General features: G+C 38.1%; 1 protein-coding gene across 3 annotated transcripts; it reads left to right on the top strand.

The window, feature by feature from the left end:
* The first annotated feature begins 1,053 nt into the window (after nt 1-1,053).
* LOC120715134 (macrophage-stimulating protein receptor-like) lies at nt 1,054-15,578 on the top strand. 3 transcript variants are annotated; one of them, XM_040001983.1, is made up of 21 exons: nt 1,054-1,149; nt 1,861-3,141; nt 4,635-4,805; nt 4,934-5,053; nt 5,155-5,325; nt 5,465-5,631; nt 7,998-8,127; nt 8,240-8,376; nt 8,477-8,656; nt 8,745-8,844; nt 8,960-9,190; nt 9,341-9,487; nt 9,586-9,748; nt 10,175-10,267; nt 10,529-10,714; nt 10,799-10,879; nt 10,977-11,158; nt 11,264-11,373; nt 12,147-12,312; nt 12,422-12,558; nt 12,879-15,578. In XM_040001983.1, the coding sequence occupies exons 2-21, from the start codon at nt 1,945-1,947 to the stop codon at nt 13,102-13,104; spliced, it is 4,095 nt and encodes a 1,364-aa protein (XP_039857917.1). In that variant the 5' UTR covers nt 1,054-1,149; nt 1,861-1,944; the 3' UTR covers nt 13,105-15,578. The 3 variants fall into 3 exon arrangements, with proteins under 3 accessions (XP_039857917.1, XP_039857898.1, XP_039857908.1); XM_040001964.1 differs by having other exon boundaries at nt 10,508-10,714; XM_040001974.1 differs by lacking the exon at nt 1,054-1,149 and having other exon boundaries at nt 1,180-3,141; nt 10,508-10,714.
* The last annotated feature ends 7,007 nt before the right edge of the window (nt 15,579-22,585 follow it).

Below are 22,585 nucleotides of genomic sequence, written 5' to 3'. Positions count from 1 at the left end.
GCTCCTGCACTACCTCAGACTTTTTCTATGACATTAGGAGTAATGGTTGCTTGTGGATTTTTATGGTTTTAGGTCTGGAAGTGAAAGCCTGCTGAGTGACACTGCAGCATATGCTTACTTTGAACTTTGGATTCAGTAGTAGATGTTTAACTTCGGAGTATAAATCCACATTATAGCATTTCTGTTGGCACACTGATGACAGTGATGGTCATTTTGGCCTCAACTTTTACAGCCTCCATGTACTATCATCCAACAGAGCAAAGTTGAGGTTTTTCCATGTGTGTTTTATATCACTAATACATTTTAGGTGATCTGTCAGGAGAATGGAATAGATTCTTCCCATAACTTTCTGGCTGCTGAGGAGAAACTGTTCCTCATCCAAAAGCAAAGTATTTTTGGCAAATGTCCTTCAGGCGCTGATATAAGCTACAGACTGCTTTCATAAGCCAAGATTTTTTCCACAAAAATTTAAGTCTGACTGGAAATATGTCTCAGGATGAAATATGACAAAGCTCTCTTGGAGAGGAAATTATGCGGATGGCCAAATTTCGCAACTACTTCATACTTCCTCGTTGCAGGCGCGGCTTGGTAGGGCAGAACCCGTTTAGGGAATATCACAGTCCACAGTCAAGCGAGTCAGAATGATGATGGCATTTCCGGTCTTTAACAGTTTAAAAAAAATTAAACATTGAATCATATTAGAAAACTTGTTTGAATGGGCAGTGTCATTCTCATTTTTACAGCACAAAAACGCCACGAATTATCGTTTGTTGTGTAATAATAACCAAATGAATATTGGTCCAGACATTTAGATGTACCTTGGCACGATAATGGCAGGATTTAAGGATATTAATTTCCACAGTATTTATTTTTTCAATGAAATTTGGCTTATAATTTATCCAGATCTCCCGTCGATACAGTGCCATACAACTGTAAAAATGCAAATCTCTCTGTAGGTCTGATGACCTGATTTTTTTTTTTTTTTAAATCACCCTTTAGACACAAGACCGCTGGCCTGGAATGCTTTTATTGTGAAGGGTTAGTAACTTCCTGTTTTTGTTTTTTTTTTTTTTGACGTGAGATCTTAAAGGAATGGGGGAATTCAGTGCCAGTGTAAACTCATTGATAGAGGTATTCAGTCGCTGTCAGGTGAGTGGAACTTCACTAGCATACGTATCTCTGAGGGATTCAAATTTGTTAAAGAAGTTGTTAAAGATTTCTTAAATTTTATTGGTTCCGGAGAACTTTCAGCTAGTGGTCCATGTTAATGATTCCTATCCAAACAGTTCGAGTTAATACAAATGATTCTAACTGTAGTAGTATCATGGTTTTCATTAGGAGTTATGTCATATAGTAATATGAAATTTACAGTAACGTAGTCCTTTATAAGCCTCCATGACCGTTTTGCACTGATAATAACTATTACTTTTGTGTATTTGACACATGTAATGTAGTTGTTACTCTGTATGTATTTTGTGTAGTTTTGGTGGGCTGAACGCTCCCATGGTTTCTCCACATGTTACAACGCGTTGTTTCTTGTCCGCTTTAGATTGTATCGTTATCCTCGCAAATTCTTGTTGGGTTTTACATGCCGTGACTGCGTATATTAGGTAATACTACCTTTTAAAATGAGGCATTTGCAGCTGAAGATAAGGAAATGCTTAATCAAGAGCCTCAAAAAGAAAAAGAAAAAAAGCAGCTGATACTTTCCTCCTTCCTCAGTTCTCCAGCTGTGTCTCAGATTAAGTAAGCTAAAATGTTTACAGTATGAAGTGGAGAATCTCGGCTGAATGTGAGAATCCAGTGGAACAGCTCCCTGTCTGGTGAATCTCAACATTCCTTCTCTGCTTTTTCTTGCAGAGCTCCCGCTGGTTCTCCAGAATGTTTTCTTTGAGAAAACTGTCTTATAGGTAGCATTTATTCACAGCAGACCATAAAGTGGAAATGGTCAGTTTGACTGCCTTGTTGACAGTATGGATATGGATGCTATCACAAACTGCCTTGGGGCAGCACACGTGTCCTTCTACACCTCAGAGTTCCATAGATTTCACTGTAACATATTCCCTCCCCCACTTCCAAACCCAGAAACCAATACAGAACATTGCAGTGAACCCGGATAATGAACAAGTTTACATTGGATATCAGAATGCAGTAGTGGGAGTCAACAGTTCTATGAATATAATATGGGAGGTGAAAACTGGACCTATAGGCAGTCCTGATTGTGAAACCTGTCTGGCATGCGATGTAGAAGTTCAACCTGAGGACCCAGTGGATACAGACAATGAGATTCTGCTTTTGGATCCTGCTCTAAATCTAGTTCCATACTTGTACATTTGTGGAAGTACTCGGTATGGGATCTGTTACTTTACTGACATTACCCTTGAAGCTCCTGCACCTCAATGTTTATACACAAAAGAAAGGAACTCTCCAACCTACTGTCATGACTGTGTGGCCAGCCCATTTGGTACCAAGGCCATGATCGCTGAAGATGGGCAGACATCATACTTCTTTGTTGCAGCCTCTGTCAATGAGAGAATAACACAGATGTACCCAAGGAGGTCATTATCAGTGCTGAGGCCACTTTCAACTGAAGATGGCTTTGACATGGTCACAAACGTGACAGTGCTTCCTGGACTACGTGACTCTTACAGCATTAACTACATCTACAGTTTCTCTGCCGAGGATTATGTCTACTTTCTTTCCTTGCAGAGGGAAAATCCCTACAAAAACGATTCAGCTTTTCAGACTCGTCTGGGACGACTGTCTATTTCTAATCCAGAGATGTGGATGTACAGAGAGCTTATTTTGGAGTGTCGGTACGAGCCAAAGCGCAGGAGAAGAAGGAGAGGGACTTTCAAGGGTACTGTTTATAATGGATTACAGGCAGCACATTTCGGGCAAGTTGGGAAGGACTTGGCTGATGAGCTGAGGGTAGCTGAGGGAGAAAATGTTTTGTATGGGGTGTTCGCGGAGGTAAACAAGCATGGCCAGCCTCAGAAGAACTCAGCCCTCTGTGCGTTTCCTTTAACTAAAATAAACCAAGAAATCGAGGCTGGTGAGGAGGCCTGCTGTAAGTCAAGTACAGAGCAGCTATCCAGAGGTCTCTGCCACTTCCAGCCATGTGAGAACTGCCCACATGAAGTGAGTAACTCTTTTTTTTTTTTATGCTCGAGTGTCATCAGAATATCACTATATGCCCATACAGGAAATGGTTTGTCCAGACAAGCATTGTGTTATTAAGTCATTTGTGATGAGAGCAAAGTGGTTTACAGTACAGTATTATTATTTTCTTGAGCAATAAAGGATTGTATATTCAAAGTAAAACTAAAGTTAGTCCATAAATCTTGAAAATTAAAATGATGTTTGCCTGTGGTAAATCTGATGAAGGTGAGTGTGTGAGAGAGAGAGAGAGAGAGAACAGGGAGGGGTGGATGAGTCACTGGTGTGACCTGCATGTTGCGACACCATTACTCTGTTCTGTTTCAGTCACTGCTCAGTAAGTTTCAGTCTTTCTCAATGAAAAGGTGTGAACTGTTTGTAGTACAAGGCTTTGGTATAAAAACAGTTGCGGTTTCTTTTCATTTTAAAACAAATAACTGAGAGGACACAAACTGCCTCAGGGCAGCACACGTGTCCTTCCAGTCCTAGCAGGTTAGTGGATTTCACTGTGGAATATTTCCTCCTCAACTTCCAAATACACAAACCAATACAGAGGAGAAAGGTACTGGACGGTAAAGGCAGGTTCAGCCTTATAAGAACATGCACACCTCTCTCTTGAAACACCTTGAATGTAGCTATGGTTCCTCACGTCAAAATAAAATAAAGGTGTGGTCTTTCCTTTTATGGCGCTCAGTCTGTGTCCTTTGAGCTCCCACAGGCATGTACACCTACGGGAATGTGTGCCAGGAAACACAAGCTATAAATCCTGCTGATAAAAATGTGGAACTTCAAGGGGAGGGTCAGTGTTGGACTGTACTCATCTCTATTTGAGTAGGAAATAGGATGAATATGAAAGAAGTGAGGGGCAAGGAGGAAGAAAATCAGTCAGAAAATATTAGTTAAAAGAGTCATGAAGCTGTCTTTAGAATCCCAGATTTTTACTTATTGAATCTGGTGTGTTCAATACAGTGAACTGTATTTCTATTTAAGCATTAAAGTCTGAGAAGCTCAAATGGTGTAAAAATTGGACATTGAAGTGAGAACTCAAATATGGGCATGCTGGAGCAGGTCAGCTTAATTACCTCACCAGTCTTGCAAATCCTGCTTTTTCTCTGGATGCTGACCTTTTTTTTTAAACCAGTCTAACTCATGTTTTGCACGCCCACCATGCAAATGTTTAGTTTCAGCAGAAGACAGAAACTACTCTGAGAAACAGTCACCAAGTCAACAAAGCTGAGGTCACTGCTGTTTTATGACTTTCCACTCACGGCTTGTTACCATGACTGGAGGAAACTACAGCACTTCCTCTATAAATGAATAAAATTAAGAATTTTTTTCTATCCCTTTTTCTTGTCACACAAACACGTCTTCATGTACTTATTCTAGAATGAGCCCAGTGCTGATAGAGGCAGATATGCTGAAGATGAAACTCCTTGAGCTGTCCATGTGTAAATGTGTTTTTTCTGCTTGTACAGAACTCTGATAGCAGATGCACTGATGAGCCCACTCTGGTGTCAAAGCCATACTACAGAGTCGATCTCTTCAACAGTGAGATGAGAAATGTACTGTTTACTTCAGTTCTGGTGAACACGATTGGGACTCATACGGTGGGCCATTTTGGCACGTCAGATGGGAGGATACTCCAGGTAACAACATGGTGTTGGGCTGGAGAGTACGCTGTAGTTTGAATGCATTATAAAGTACTGAATGTAGATGTTTTTGCTATGATTTCCATGAATCCTCGCGACATTACCTCTCTGTTTCACATGTTTAGGTGATTCTAAGTTCCTATAACCATATTATTTTTGCCAACTATTCACTGGGAGAGACTGCAGTTTCGAGGAACGCAGCTGTGTACTCTGAGGATTCACTTCTCTTTGTGGTTGGAAATAAGGTAACACTCGTAATACCTTCCACAGGTACTGCTTATCTCTTGATGAATTTTCTCTTGTATGTCTTTTATAACACCCTCATCTTACTCTCTCCACGATCAAGATGTTCAGGGTGCCTTCTACAGGACCAGGGTGTGCACATTTTAAGACGTGCCCCATGTGTTTGAACGCTCCGTCTTTCATGAACTGTGGTTGGTGTTCGGGAATCTGCTCAAGGCAGGAGGAGTGTAGCTCACAGTGGAACAAAAAGTCTTGCAGACCTATCATAACAGAGGTAGATCTGTCACTCTGTGTGACTCTGTGATAAGCCATTGCATGGTTAAACAAAATGAGTCATAAAGTTCCTCCAGTCACACTGATTATACATACACATAATTAGCTACTGATTTATGTTGGTAATTTTATTTTTCCAGTTTTTTCCTAAAATGGCTCCCGCTGGTGGTGTGACTGAAGTGACGCTGTGCGGATCAGAATTTCAGTCTGTTCTGCGGCCGCACATCATCAGCGGCAAAACCCACATCGTTACTGTGGGCTCGGGGACCGTGTGTGATGTCCTGCCTGAAAAGAGCAATAGTAACAGGTGAGTAGTTCAATCCCACGTGTAGTCCATTTCCTCGTGTTGGAAGTGCTGCTCAACGTGCTGCTCAGACTTAATTAAAAAATGATGGTATTGAGCTTTTTATTGGTTATATAACTGATGTTTTAATTCAGACATATGAACTTCTGTTCTTAACATCTCAGTGACATCTTTGGTCAAATTTTTGTGCAAAACAATAATTTGGGGCTGATTGGCTCAGAGGAGGCAGGGAAAAAGATTATTGGACAAGAATAACTATAACAGCGTTGAGACTGACAGCGTAGTGATGTCAAGAACAGAAAAGCAACGCCCAGGAAAGCAGGCAGATGAGTGATTACAGTTCGTCCTTATTGAATTTAGTTGTCCTCTTGGGTCTCAGAGTACAGGCTTATTTTTTTTCCTAGAGTTTCCAAAAGTAGAGTAGAAGGTAGAGCCTTAAGCTATTAGGCCTGCTCCTGTGGACTCAGTTCTAGTTTGGTTTCAGGAGGCAGATTAGATATATAGGGAGTGCAGAATTATTAGGCAAGTTGTATTTTTGAGGAATAATTTTATTATTGAACAACAACCATGTTCTCAATGAACCCAAAAAACTCATTAATATCAAAGCTGAATGTTTTTGGAAGTAGTTTTTAGTTTGTTTTTAGTTTGAGCTATTTTAGGGGGATATCTGTGTGTGCAGGTGACTATTACTGTGCATAATTATTAGGCAACTTAACAAAAAACAAATATATACCCATTTCAATTATTTATTTTTACCAGTGACACCAATATAACATCTCCACATTCACAAATATACATTTCTGACATTCAAAAACAAAACAAAAACAAATCAGCAACCAATATAGCCACCTTTCTTTGCAAGGACACTCAAAAGCCTGCCATCCATGGATTCTGTCAGTGTTTTGATCTGTTCACCATCAACATTGCGTGCAGCAGCAACCACAGCCTCCCACACACTGTTCAGAGAGGTGTACTGTTTTCCCTCCTTGTAAATCTCACATTTGATGATGGACCACAGGTTCTTGATGGGGTTCAGATCAGGTGAACAAGGAGGCCATGTCATTAGTTTTTCTTCTTTTATACCCTTTCTTGCCAGCCACGCTGTGGAGTACTTGGACGCGTGTGATGGAGCATTGTCCTGCATGAAAATCATGTTTTTCTTGAAGGATGCAGACTTCTTCCTGTACCACTGCTTGAAGAAGGGGTCTTCCAGAAACTGGCAGTAGGACTGGGAGTTGAGCTTGACTCCATCCTCAACCCGAAAAGGCCCCACAAGCTCATCTTTGATGATACCAGCCCAAACCAGTACTCCACCTCCACCTTGCTGGCGTCTGAGTCGGACTGGAGCTCTCTGCCCTTTACCAATCCAGCCACGGGCCCATCCATCTGGCCCATCAAGACTCACTCTCATTTCATCAGTCCATAAAACCTTAGAAAAACCAGTCTTGAGATATTTCTTGGCCCAGTCTTGACGTTTCAGCTTGTGTGTCTTGTTCAGTGGTGGTCGTCTTTCAGCCTTTCTTACCTTGGCCATGTCTCTGAGTATTGCACACCTTGTGCTTTTGGGCACTCCAGTGATGTTGCAGCTCTGAAATATGGCCAAACTGGTGGCAAGTGGCATCTTGCCAGCTGCACGCTTGACTTTTCTCAGTTCATGGGCAGTTATTTTGCGCCTTGGTTTTTCCACACGCTTCTTGCGACCCTGTTGACTATTTTGAATGAAACGCTTGATTGTTCGATGATCACGCTTCAGAAACTTTGCAATTTTGAGACTGCTGCATCCCTCTGCAAGATATCTCACTATTTTTGACTTTTCTGAGCCTGTCAAGTCCTTCTTTTGACCCATTTTGCCAAAGGAAAGGACTTTGCCTAATAATTATGCACACCTGATATAGGGTGTTGATGTCATTAGACCACACCCCTTCTCATTACAGAGATGCACATCACCTAATATGCTTAATTGGTAGTAGGCTTTCGAGCCTATACAGCTTGGGGTAAGACAACATGCATGAAGAGGATGATGTGGACAAAATACTCATTTGCCTAATAATTCTGCACTCCCTGTATAAGTTTTCCTGAATGAAACTTTTCATAGCTTTAATTAGGGCTGATCATCGACCATAGTCTTGTATGCTGCTATACGCAAAACAGCTCGGGGAGTTCTCATAATGCTCTGAGCACTTAACCTTGACTTTCAGTTGCCACTCGTAAATATGACGCTCTTGCATGTGATTAACTTTTATCTTCTCTCTCACATGATTTGTCTTTTATTCTGTTAGTTGTTTGTCATCCCTTTATGGGAAACATCAGATGGCTCATATTCTTTCATAGAACTAACAGACATGCCATTCCCTGTGTCTCTAATACAGACTGGTGTGCAAAATCAGGGAAGAGACACCAAACCAGGGACTCAACATCACTCTGGAAGTGAATGAGGGAGAGGTGGAGGGCATTTTCTCAGTTGAAGGCACAGCTCAGATTTCTGGCTTGTCATTTGTGGTGAGATCAATTTTTAAATGGCACCACCCATTCTGTTTTCTAATTATCAGAAATAATTCCTGTAATGCATTTTGGAATCACGATGTGATTTACTTTGTGTGTTTCTTATTAGACACCCAGCATAACAGAAATCAAGCCTGATTACGGGCCCTTGTTTGGAGGAACAGTGGTTACATTAACAGGCAGATATCTTAACACAGGAGTAACAAGAAATGTCAAAATTGGAGATAAAAACTGCACCATTCAAAAGTGAGTAACATAGACGCTACAACACATTGGTTTTGCTGTGCATTTAAGCAGGTAGCCTTAGTTATGTATAGTTGGTTATTTGAATTTTTATTGCTTTCAGTGTTTCTGAAGGAAAGGGGACTTTGTCTTCAATCGTCTGCCACACAGAAGCTGCTGAGGCTGTTGGGGAACTACCTGTGAAAGTCATTATTGACAGCCTTCAAGTGAATGACACTAAGATGTTTTCCTACAAGAATAATCCTGTTATAAACTCTGTGTTTCCGAATTGCAGTTTCCAAAGGTATGACACTAAACTGGTCTAACTAATAGGCTTACCACCAAGTTCCTCATCAAAACTAGCAGGTATGCTAATTTATATTGCCTTACAGAGGCTCCAAGCTGGTGATAGAAGGTCAGAATCTTGATGTTGCTAACAAAATTGTGGTTGAGTACACTCTGAAATCTCACTTCAGTGAGCGTCTTCAGCGGGTAAGTAAGGTTTTGTAAAACTATACTGGGATTTTTTTCTAATGCAGTTACATTTTTCAGTTAATTAATTTTAACGTGATTGCAAACAGCATATTATTTTTTTGTTTTACCTCAGGTTTGCAGTGGCACAAGAAATGCCACACACATGGAGTGCTGGGTTCCTGCTTTTCCAGAACAAATTCCAGATACCATTTTTAAAACTGGAGTGCTTTCTATTCACATAGATGGGGAAAATGACGTCTGGAAAAGTAACTTTTCCTACTACCCTAATGCCCAAGTCATTCCCTTTGAAAATGATGACAGTATATTACTTCTAAAACCAGGAGAGGACGAGGTTTCACTGCATGTATGTCCACACACTCATGTGCAGTTTTTCTCACTCTGTCATTTGTTTGGCTGTTTGTACAAAAACCTCAGGAACAGTAGTTGCATTCTTCACAAGACAACAATTACTACTTGTGTTTTAATATTTAAACCCTTTTTCAATTTGTAACAGCATAAAAAATTGGATGCAGTACAAACATGTATGAAGATCACAATGACCATTGGTGATGCGGTCTGCAAAGCGCAGGTTTTGCAAAATGAGCTGACTTGCAGGATTCCTAAAGGCCTGGTTGTTCCCAGCAACGGGCTGCCTGTTAGGGTAAGAATCATCTGTTTAAGCCATCCTAAATCACTTATGGAGATTCATATTTAAGTAAATGTATTTAACAAGAGGGATCATATTTTCCACTGCTGCAGGTGTTTGTGAACCATGACGTTTATGATATGGGTACAGTGCTCTTTGATGACAGCTTCAACAACAATGCGATTGCAGGCATTATCCTGGGCATCATTGCCGCACTGGTAGTAGGAGCTGCCCTTGCATTAATTGTTATGATTAATTTAAGGGAAAAAAAGAGAGGTGAGAAAGACTTTGCTATTTTGTGATGCATTTCAATAAACTGACATACTTTACTAAGCAATCTTGCAACAAATTTTAATTACATGCATCTGTCAGTCGTTCTTAGCTGACCTTCGGCTAACCGGTGCTTCACACATTATCCTCAGTGGATTCTTCCCTTGTGTCATTCACAATTTAGTAAAAAAATGTATATATAAAAAGCTCTACATGGCCAAGCTCATGACATAAGGTTTCAGCTAATCCACTGAGATCATATTCTAGCAGGTGGCATGAAGCACCTTGTAACTGTGTATTCTAAAAACTTATAAAAATGACCATGCTATTATTTTAAATTTATATGCACACCTTCAGAATGTATTTTGTCCCGTCCATCTCTATGATTTTTCTTTGTTAACTGATTTTGATTGATTGAATTCACCCCTCCAGCCACCATAGAGAATCGCTTATCAGCGATGATGTCACATAATCTACGCCTGACCAACAATAATTCTTCTTCTCCAACAGATGACTACAGACAGGGTGAGAGATTCAAGCCATGAACTGATTCAGTTTAATGTGTCAAAGAACAACCTGACTAATAAAGTTATTTAGGAACATTATTATTATTGAGGAACATTATCAACTTGAGCATAGATAATCATTTTATTTTTTTTATCCCAGTCCATTAAATACTTTCATGCTTTTCATTCTTCGCATGTACTCAGATTTTATCAGTTATTTTTTGCCTGTTTATGTTTTTTCTCTAATGCATTACAATAGATCTTTACTATCAAACTTCAGGTTCAGCAGGACTGGCTTTCCAGGGTTTATTGTACAGTGCCAGCTCTGATCATCTATCTGTTCCTTTGATGCCACGAGACAATATCTCAATGGTTAGCCTGAATTCCAATATTCTTGAAGAGGTCAAAGATGTGCTAATCCCACCTGAGATGCTCTCAATTGAGGATAGTCAGATTATTGGCAAAGGTGAACCTCAGTATTGTACAATTGTTATTACTAGTTTGCCAATTTAGCACAGAATTCCTATAAGGCAATTTTCTTCTAATATAGGTCACTTTGGGACAGTTTATCATGGATACCTGTTAGACAGCAACAAGAAAGAAATCCACTGTGCTATTAAATCACTGAACAGTAAGTGAATATCAGTTTATTTCATAAAACAAATTGGTGTTTTGTGAGCTGCTGGCTGGTAGATTAAAGTATTTTATTATATGTGTTTTATTAACAGGGATAACAGATTTCCAGGAAGTAGACCAGTTCCTCAGAGAGGGGATCATTATGAAAGGCTTTAACCACCCTAACATACTGTCACTGTTGGGTATCATGCTGCCCAAAGAAGGGCTCCCCCTGGTGGTTCTGCCATATATGAAGCATGGAGATCTGCGCCATTTCATCCGTTCTAAGAACAGGGTAAATTAAACTGTGGGGACTGTGAAGATGCTCTATTCACGCCATTACAAGTTTTGTCCTTAGATCTCTCTTTATTTGTTTTTACAAACTCTTTGTCCTTTACAGAATCCAACAGTGAAAGACCTGATTGGGTTTGGTCTTCAGGTTGCCAGGGGAATGGAGTACTTAGCCCAAAAGAAATTTGTTCACAGAGACCTGGCTGCGCGTAACTGCATGTGAGTGTGACTCATGCACTGATTACTGGCCTTGATATTAAAGACTTTGACTCACTACAAGAAAACGTATTTGTTGTTGGCCATAAGGGGAAATAATTCTGCAGTTTTAGCCGTTTTAAATTTGTGAACACATTGTTGTAGTCAGTTGTATATAGCAAAATGAAATTATTTCATGAAAATAATTTGATGTTCATTACAAAGCTGGTTAATAAATTCATCAGCTTTCAGGCATCTTTTAAAATTATTAGTTATTTTCTGCAATGTTAAAAAAAAGTATTAGATAAAAGTGACAAATGTACATTAACATGATTTTGAAAATAAAAATCATTTTCATTTTAGATTCTTTTTTCTACATGAAAGATAGTTTAGATCAGAGGTCCCCAGCCCTTTTTGCATCACAGACCAGTTTATGTCCGATAATATTTTCATGTACCGGCCTTTAAGGTGTTGCAGATGAATACAACAAAATAAAACAAGTGCCGATACCAAAAAAAGGAAAATTTATTCATAACACACGGGAAAAATAAAATAAATAATAAAAAACGCTAAAAAGCCCAAAAACCATAAATTTCACACCCAAACCTTAACTCTCACGGCCCGGTACCAAACGACTCAACGTGTATAAGCTTACACCATTAGATCTCATCATAGAGAACATGGTTGATATTCACTGACACTCGTTGTACACGTGCTAGTCTACATGTTAGAAATGTAAAGTAGAAATATGTTATTTGAACTAGATAGTCCATTCTTAAGATGTTTTGTCTTGACAGGCTGGATGAAAACTTCACAGTAAAGGTTGCTGACTTTGGTATGGCAAGAGACGTCTATGCCAAGGAGTACTACAGCATTCAAGATCACAAAAGGGTGAAGCTCCCTGTAAAGTGGATGGCCATCGAAAGCCTGCAAACACAGAAGTTCACAACCAAGTCTGATGTTGTAAGTGTGCCTAATTAATCAAGCCAATGAAGATCATTTTAAATCAATCACTCAACAAAATCAATCAATCAATATACATACAATATATTATTCTTTATCTGTTTCACAGTGGTCATATGGCATCTTACTGTGGGAGCTGTTAACCAGAGGTGCTAGCCCGTATCCAGAGGTGGACCCCTATGACATCACGCAGTACTTGTTGAAGGGACGTCGGCTTCTGCAGCCACAGTATTGCCCAGACACCCTGTAAGAATTAGCATCCTTTCACTATCCCGTAGCATATGGGCATTATTAGATAAGATAACTCTTTATTGTCATTGCACAGTCATACATAGTACAATAGTGCAATGAAATTGGAAAACTGTCCTACGTCGGCATTATGTAACGTTGATGTCTTTAGTGGCCTCAATTCCACCCTGCATACCTCTAAATCACAGGGGTTTAATCCTATGTTACTTTGTATTTGAGAAAAAACAATGCCCGTTATTCAGTAGTGTCTTCACCTGCTTACTCTTTTACTTACTCAGCTTTTCATTCAATAATTTACGCAATTATTCATTCCACAGCTATGTAATCATGCTGGCGTGTTGGGACCCGGAGCCTGAGTGTAGACCTACCTTCCATAGCTTGGCTACCGAAGTGCAGCGCATCCTGTCCAATCTGAAAGGAGAGCACTACATCAGTTTGAAGGTTACCTACGTCAACTTAGACCAGCCAAGGCCTTACCCCTCCCTAGTTGGAAGTGAAGCCACAACCTCAGACTTGGACACAGACTCTAATGGTGGCAGCTGAAGGTGCAATGACACAAAGCTCTTTGGCAGGATCACGGCATCCAGAGTTGGAAAACATACAAGAGAAAAAGACAGCTTATAAAAATTTTTATGTGTATAAACCCGAGCACGCTGAACATTTCACTACTGATTTATTTGACACTGTAGGCATTATAAACTCTAACTGGAGGGAAAAAACCCCACTGGAAGATTCATACTGGTTACTAAATTTTTTTTTGTGACAAAATAGAAGCAGCATGCTGACTTATTTTCTATAACACGAGCGTGAATGAGACAAAATGAATGTAAAATAGAGCCTTGTTCTTAGACTTGCAGAACAGGGTTGAGTGGTACCTACATGGTGTTATTCACACATATAGTACGGGTCTCTAAATGTCTCTAAATCAGTACCTTAAACTTTGGGGACATATGAACAGTGACTTGTGCTCAGGGGTTAACAGTTTTCATATTTGCACCACAATTGTCTTGCCATATGGGCTAACTTAAATTGTTTTATTTAGGTCTGTAGCATGTAGATTTAAAAAGAATACATGTGTGCATCTTACATCACACATGTAAAATAACTCGACACAAATTTGGAGCCGCTCACACAAAAAAAGCTCTGGGCCCAGAGTTATGAAAGTGAGCTTTTTGTCCTGTGTGGAAACACATCCATGCTTGTAATTATCACTAGAGGGCAACAAATGCCTTATTCTGAAGAAAACTTGAGTTGCTTGTGCAGTGATGCTCTGCACTACAGCAGTCGTCTCCACACAAAGGTGCCGCACAATCGGTACAACTATATTTAACTAAACCTCAGAGAACCAGATTCACAGTTTCACTGAGTGAATGTAACACATTACGGTCTTTTCATTTAAATCAGCAAAATGTAACCTGCAAAGCATTTTGATGAATTTCTTTGTCTTTTGCTTTTAATTAAAATAATCTCCATAGTACATAGGACATTCGAAGGTCATTTATTATATGGGCACTGATTTTAATCTTCTATACTGACGCTGTAATGTGGTTTCAAACTGATAGTTTATTTTCACGGACTAGCTTTCCACCAAGAGCAATGAATTCAGTTCAAAGATAGTTGAGTTGCTCCATTTATTTTTGTTGAATCAAAGACCGATCGGATCTTTTCAGTAGCTTCCACAGTCAAGCGGGGTTTTATACAAAATGCTTGATTCCATATAATCTTCTCCAAAAAGACTTATTGTGAATAAACAGTATGAAAAAACCTACAGCAGATGGGCAAACAGGAACATTCCAGCTTTTTAAAAAATCAATTTAAAATTTTATTCAGAGCACCGCAGCAAGTACAAAAGTTCTTCATGAAAGTGGATCGTCAAAGCCAAAGATGAAAATGATGCTGAGTGCATTGACACAGGTCTGAGGCAGTGCAGCGCTTGTTCTCTGCCAGGTAGATGAGAGGAAAAACACAAAACTGTTTGAGTCTGAATAATGTTAGCTCAACCAGAGTGAAAACTGCATGCCTCTACCTAATCTGTGTATCTAGCATTTGTAATACTCTATGAATAATTTATGGATCTAAAAAAAGATTTTCTTTTTCCATCCCTTGCCTTTAGGTACTGTAAAGGTGGTAGCAATAATGACAAGCTCTGGTTACACTCAGGTCCAGATTTTGGGGGGAAAAAATCTAATGAGCTGGCCTAAAGACTAAAGAGAATCTGTTTTTTCCCCCTATGAACATTGTGTAAGATGCCTTTATTTAAGTCATGCTGAAGCATGCATAGGATCTATTTTGTTTGTATGCTACTAATGACCTACAGGAATTTAAAAAATGGTTTTGTTATCAACCTTTTTTATTCAGATCATTTTAAAAATGTATTTTTAGACAGTATGTGATGAGCACGAGCTCATGCAGTAAGCACTCAAAGCTTCAACTCAATGAACCTAAAGCAGTAGAAAGACACAGCACGTAGCTTAACTGTTCCTCAGACTCAGAGTTAAGTTTTTTTAGACAAGCGCTATAAACCATCAGTCTTTACAAAAAATATAGATTTGTGACATAGCATGGATTTTAAATAAAAAGTGAAATCAATTTTGGGAACGAAAAAGGTTTTTTTTTTTTTTTTTTACATTGTTTTTCTTATGATATGGAAATCAGAGTAATTTTTTTTCTTCTCCTGTGACAATATTTCTCTTTGCGTTTTGATTTCGGCAGACATGCTGAGCAACTGTCAGGTGTGGCACTACAAAAAGACACTATAAATGTGAAGTATGTTGGAAAAAGTGAAAGTAAATGTGCTCGGCCGACTATGTGTGAATAAACAGATCTCTTAATGGATTTCAGTTGAAGCCACAGTTGACTCATTTGTTGCTTACTGAAACTAAAGAAACTGATGACCGGCACTACCACTAGGACATCTACATAGCTTAAAATGGGTTGCCCTGTGATCTGTTACTGAATTTTGTGTAATTGGTGGCCTTGCAGAAGGATTTTAAATAAAATGCTCCTAATATTTCCGAGATTGATGTTGATGTTCCTCAAACACATAATCCCATAATCCAAATTATGCAACGTGAATGTATTTTCTTTAGAACGTACCCATGTTTGTTTGTTTTTCACACACATCCACGCACACACACGAACAAAGCAATCTAATAAATTTCTGACTTACTTTTCAAATCAGATATACTAAACATCAGGGAAACCTCTGTTTCCTGATGTCATAATGACTTTAAAGTTGAAATGAATGCTGTTTGCAACCAGCAACTCCAAATGTAAATGTAAACGTGGCATTAGTCCATACCAGTTTAAGCCTGAGGACAGAACAATAGCAGACATTGGTATTTTTTCCAACAGGAGCTTCTTGATGCATGCTCAGCCATCCAGGTAAGTAAATGTCAAAAAGTTGTGGATATTATGTTTTGAGTTTCCCCAACCTTATAAACAGTAAATATAGTACATGTAGTACGTATAATACACATTAATAATTAGGAGGAAAAGAAGTTAAATGATGGAGGGGCAATCATTAACGAATATTATTGTATAACTAACAATACAATTTCAAAGCAACCCTCAGCATAAGCACATCATTTCAGCTGGTCTGTTTATTCAGAACCACTAAATACTGAATGTTCCTCCTTCTCTTTGCACACACAGCCACACAAACACCTTCCTATCCAAACCCACAGTGATGGGGAATAGCTCAACTGAACAGAGAGCAGACCCCTAAAGTGTCTGGTCTAAAATTCCTTTTGTTGTCTACAACAGTATATATTTATAAATAATTTAAACTTTTATTTCACACTGCCCTGGTTTTGGAGCAGAGTTGGTTGAAATCTGCAAAGTATCATACAGCAGCTGTTGTGTGATCTGTGGCAAACTGGACCAGAGAAGTAACAAACTTTAAGATTTCAGTGGATCTAAACACATAACAAACATAATTTGCACGCTTACTTTGTGTATTCAGTTTCATAGCTAAAATAAAATAATGATAATTTACTATAAATTAAATAGTTTCATAGATATGCAATGCAAGTTCGCTGTAGAATCTTCCAGAATAACTGCACATGAATAGAGACATTTTTGTTTAAAATTAGAAGCTGAAGGAACGGATAAGGTGCCAAATGCTAAATGTTCCACTGTTTGTAATGTCACGGATGCAGTTGCCAGTTTATTTTGGCTGATGATGATGAGCTGAGTGACATGTTCAGCATTTGGTTTTTATGTTGGAGGTATCTGATCAGACACACTTCTCTGAGTTTTTTAATATACAGATAAACAAGAGTGAATTAAAAAGAACTGCATTTGGAGACTGATCTTCAAACTCCAGAGAGGCAACAAACTTCTGCAGAACAAGCTTCCTGCGGTTTGTCTGTGACTGATATAATGGTAATGATACTGTATGGTGATTTAGTGAAGTTGCAAGTGATCTGCATTGCATCACTTGGTATAAAAAAGGCTGGGGAAGTGAGAGAAAATAAAAGAAACTTACCTGATTCACAGTTGTTGAGCTACTCCCTGCAGCTGTTTGGGCTGTGCATGCAATTCGCAGTCTGAGGTTTTCATCATTGATCAAGGTCTCCCTGTTTTTCAAGATGTTGCTCAGAAAAAGAGAAAAAAATGGGCTGAGAGAGACAGAGAAAGGAAATATGACTCTATAACAAGATTGTGCAAGCTTAATTACTTACTAATAAGTTTGCATAAGGGTCATCAGCTTTCTTCTTGTTTACCTTTGTATACATTCATGTAACATTTAATAAATCAAATTTAAAGTCTTCTGTATGACATAATATTTACTCAATATTTCAAATTACAGCATATTATGCAGTCAAAAGGAATAAATTTCACAGTGCTCTAAAGTGCTTCATTTTTATTTAATTGCAAAACATATATCATAGGTGATCTGGTATTTTCACGATAATATTGAAATTGTTCCTAAGTAATGGACTAATGTAACTGAGTCCTTTGCATGTTAAAAATCCCTCTTTTCTTTTCAGAATATCTTGCATACATGTTGCACGCTTTCTCACGTCTGTTCTCTGAACTCAGTCCTCTATCCTTGAGCTTGTGTACCATCAGTAGCTACCTGAATAGCGAGGCAGTCTTCCTCCCTCTCCCTTGCGCTTCTCCATTGTTGCAATGCATTCAGAGGGAGGATGAGGAGTTGGGAGGTCACAGATGGAGAGAAGTGTTCTGTTTGTTCCTGTCTCTGCTCTCTGAGTGAATGTCTCCACAGATGGGATTATATTGAAAAGCAAACACAAATTTGCAGAGCAATGAAAGTGCTTTAGAACCACAAGGCCATGCACACAGTTAACTGTTCTTGTTTTTTTCCCCATTTGGAGTTTTTCATTAGCCGTCATCAGTGCGCTAATGCATTTTCTGGCTTACAAAACGCACATGTGGATTACAGTATTCATCCACATGCTGAATGTGTTATTATGATAACAAAACAAATCGAATTAAATGTGATTAAATATTGAATGCATTCTAATACCATATCCAGTCATTGCCATCAAAACTCATGCACTCTGATGACTCAGTGGCACGGGTAACCATGAAAATGTATATGCACATAGAAACTCTGAACATCATGCGTACGTTCCTACAGTTTTAACTTTAGTCACACAGATTCATTGTCCCTGACTCCTCTTATCCTCCTTCTATTTCAGTGGATAGGCTCACAAAGTTGTGCCTACTGTGAATTCCTGGTTAGAATTAGCTTCCATAGTGACAGCTAGGAGGTATTTTTTATGTATATGCCAAATATGTTATTATATAACTAAAATAATGGAGAATTCCTTTTAGCTGATAAATACTTTCTTTAATGTGAATGTGTGATAAAAATACTGCCAATAAAATAAATTATGTTTGTTTTTATTTTACCATCAAGTTTACCATCATCTAATGGGTTTAAAACGTGATTAATGTGATTCAGCTTGCAAACCTGTGTGTGATTTATAGGTATTCATGGGCATGCACTTCTTTCATGCTGGATATGTGCTTCGTGCATGCATTATATTTTATTACTGACTTTATTATTATTGAACAGGCTAACCGTTGATGTACCAACAAAGGGAAAAACACAATGTTGTCCTTTAATATCCTATTAAAAATATAATAACATAGAGTGAAGGAAACGCATCATTACCTTAGTACGATGATTTAATAATGTACATTAGTTGCTCATAATTACAATAAAAACAAGTTCTTATTCTGCATTCTTATTCTGAATGATGTGACCTACTTGGCACTGTGCTGTTCTGTGCTATGCTATGCTTTCTCCACACTGAGTTTGGTTATTTATGGATACATCTTTGGCCCATGGTGTTTTCAGGTGACAGAATAAAATCCTGAACTCATGACATGCTAATGGCTTTCCTTTCTATTTAAACTTAAATATGGAACAATCAGACAGTAATACAACCCATAAGACAAACCTTAAACATCCAGATTGAGCTGAAATAAACTCTTAACACTTCAATCACTGTGACATTACATGACAGTTAGACAAAGTTGTTCCTAATTACATTAATGCAATGTGTCTTTTGTTCTCTTTACGGTGTCATAATTAGTTTAATTAGTAACTCCTGTGGTGTTATTAACTACTTTTTCAGCCCAGATTGGCTGTTATTAAAAGGGTCTGTTGTTGTTCATCAAGGTTGTACAACAGAGAGTATAAACTCCATCAAACCGACCTTCCCAGTTATTTGGGCAAACCTAATACATGATGGACCTTAACCAAATTTCTTACAAACATAGATCAATCTGAGGCTTTCTTTGTGTTTATAAATAAGAAGAAATAAGAAGCTAAGTTAGCCCCTATAGTGTATCCAACACTAAAGGGAACTTCTTACATGCAGTCTCAGTACTTACTCTTGTATACATCTTTGTGCATCTGCAGGGCAGAGCACTTGATTTTTCCCAGCGGGCCACAATTAGGGCTTAATTGTAACATCTACTCTTACCAGTAGCAGTTCATAAAGAGATCAAATTAATATTGAGCAGAACTGTGTTTAGCTTGTTGGTGCAATCCTCCACAACAGTCCCAGTTTCTCACATGGCCCCCAGGAAGCTTAATTGCTCACACCTGTTCTACTGTATGCTTTGTATATGTATACAGAATTGTTACACAACTTCTTTTTCACTCTGGTATGGAGCAGCCTGAATTGTTTACATAAACCTGTAAATATTTGGACCATGGTTGGACAGGAAAGATGGGTTTGGGGTAGCAAAATTTAGATTTTAATTTAATTTAATTTTATTATTAATGGGTTAATATGCGTATTTACATAAATAATGCATATATACAATGCAGAAATATCAATATACATATATTAATATGCATTTGATTTTCTCAGTTTTTCATTTTAATTAAAGTATATGTGAGTGTCTAATCTCGATAACAAATATTCTAAATGGTCATATTTATCTATTCGGCTATAATATTTGCTGTCTTAGTTGCATAAACAAAATATAAAGTATGTATAAACTAGCAAAAATGTTTCATTGAAAAAGTCTGGGATTGGGTGATAACCTGGCTGACCAGTCCCCTACCTTCAAGGCTGTTAACAAGTGTTGGACGAATTTCCTGCTTTGCTAGTTTCCTGCCCAGGAACAATGTAGCAATAGTTTTGGCTCCGTCAGCCTGTAAAAGTCACACTTAACATTTGCTGAGAATGTGTCAACTTTTAAATTTCACACCATGTCCCAGTTTTGGAAGCAATTTTACAGTATGTGATATATTTAAATGCCTTGAAAGAATTTGGAATGAATGGACAAAACCATTGTTATACGTGCTGTATACCTTGTCCAATATAGTAGATGTTTTAAACAAATTACATGACTTTCTTGTGCTAAGCTTATGGTCAAGTCGATAACAATAACAATTAAGAACTATGTCATAACTGCTATCAAGCATAAAAATCTTAAAGGCTCATTTAAATTCTACTTATATTTCAATATTAAAATTATATTATTTGAGTTATATTTGTTTTTCAAGTATGAAATATTCAAATTTCTCCTTATACCCAAAGGAGACACCAGAGCAGTCCAAGGAGTTCACACTGATCATAAACTTCAAACAGAAAGGCGCCAGCTTTCCTCATTACATTCATTACATACACCTGTCCTGCTGTACCGAACACCAACAAGACACTTTCCATGCGTTCTTTAAATGTCACGTATTTTCAGTGGCCAAAACCCACCAATTTGCCCACGTTTACAGAGTTTACATGGAAATTTGTTCATGACAGGGGAAAAATGAACCACGTGAACCATGTTAGCATTCGTTACCAGAGTTCAGACAGGTTTGTAGACAGAAAATGTGGATAAGAGAGATTTTCTGTTATGCTGATATGTATTTGTCTTCCAAAAGCCCTGTTGTTGCTTGTGAGCCTGTTGCTATGACAACCATCATTTGATACCAGAGGTGTGTAGGAAGGCAGAGAGATATGGTTGAAAATTAGCAAACGGCTTTATGCATGTTTTATAATCTATTCATAATTTTCACGTATGACTGTTTTGTCGAGGGAATAAATAAAATCAGACTGGAACACAAATATACATATGTGAGAGAATAACACCCATTCAAGTATTGAGTAACTAACGGTTATTTTCCATCCCATGATTAATTAGAAGGATTATTATACTGCATTTCCCAAAGTGAATACATCACTGGGAATACTCTGATATATATATATATATATATATATAGATATAGATATAGATATATATATATATATATATATATATAGATATAGATATATATAGATAGATATATATATATATCATCTTCATTATGCGGATATTGTAGTGACCTATATCTCTCTCTTGGTACCACCCAGTACCTGCAAGGAACATATTTATTTGATTAAAGGTCAGCTCATTCAACTGAAATGTAGACAGATTATATGTTTCTCTTTATAGGTGTAACATTCTTTTGTGGGTTGCAGAAGTAGAATCTGTAATATTAATCATCGACACTGAAGTTTCATAAAAGACACATCCAATATCTTTTTTTTGTAGACTTAATCTGCTCACCCCCCCTTTTTTTTTTCTTTTTTTTTTTTAAACTATAACAGTGTATCAAGTGTAATATTTCTGCATCCACCATAGCCTGCAGCAATTAGGAAAGAGTCCCACTGTTTATGAAAGTGGTTAACTGCTGGTGAAGACCCAAAGGCAAGCCTCATAAACTGTGAATTAGCGCAAGAGAACTCAGAGATAAATTGCCTTTCAACACAAGCACAGAGACTTCAGTACTTATTAGGATATGAAACCTTTAAAATTCGCTAATTTGTTCATTGTTGTTGCTTTGTTCCACGAACAGTGCCAAACAATGTAGTGCACCAAACTAAAGTTTGCTCCCCCAAATTTCCCTCTCTTTACTAAAATTTAGGAGCATGTTACATGACCTGATATTTTTCCCGCTTAGCTCACTTCGACACATGATGCGGTAGATTATTATGGGGTGTTTGCTTTGACACAGAATACATGCATGCATCACTAGTTATGAGCCGATCAACATCATGGACATCCAGTCTCACTGTGTTGGGTAGCTATGGTAACCTCAAAGAGCACCAAATGTTCTGCTTGAAGTGTGAGGGTATCATCTGTGACACTGAGCCTGCTTTCCTGTAAGGAGGCAAAAACCAATCAAATTTCAAATGACTTCTCCAACTGTTTATGGCTGATTACTCTTGAGGGTCAATTTACCTAAATGTCAAAACAACAAAAACAAACAACAAACTCACAAATAATCGCAATTACTAAAACATCATGGAGAGGTCCAGTTGAATTTGCTCACTGAGATTCAGTTTGATCAGAACGCTAAGGACACAACACAGGGAGGGATACATTGCTGCTGATTCTTACTTGAGCAGGTCAAAGCTCCAATATAATAAATGGAGACTAAATGCATGATACTAGAGTATTAATTGAAACATTATTGTAACTTGGATTTGTTGACTAGCTTGAATATTATTTTACGTCCATCCATTTTCTTCAGCTTATACAAATCATAGTT

This window comes from Simochromis diagramma, unplaced genomic scaffold, assembly GCF_900408965.1.
Source record: "Simochromis diagramma unplaced genomic scaffold, fSimDia1.1 OVJJ01000320.1, whole genome shotgun sequence".
NCBI lineage: Eukaryota > Metazoa > Chordata > Actinopteri > Cichliformes > Cichlidae > Simochromis > Simochromis diagramma.
The sequence above is the reverse complement of the archived record's forward strand: the minus strand, read 5'-3'. Positions and strand labels throughout refer to the sequence as shown.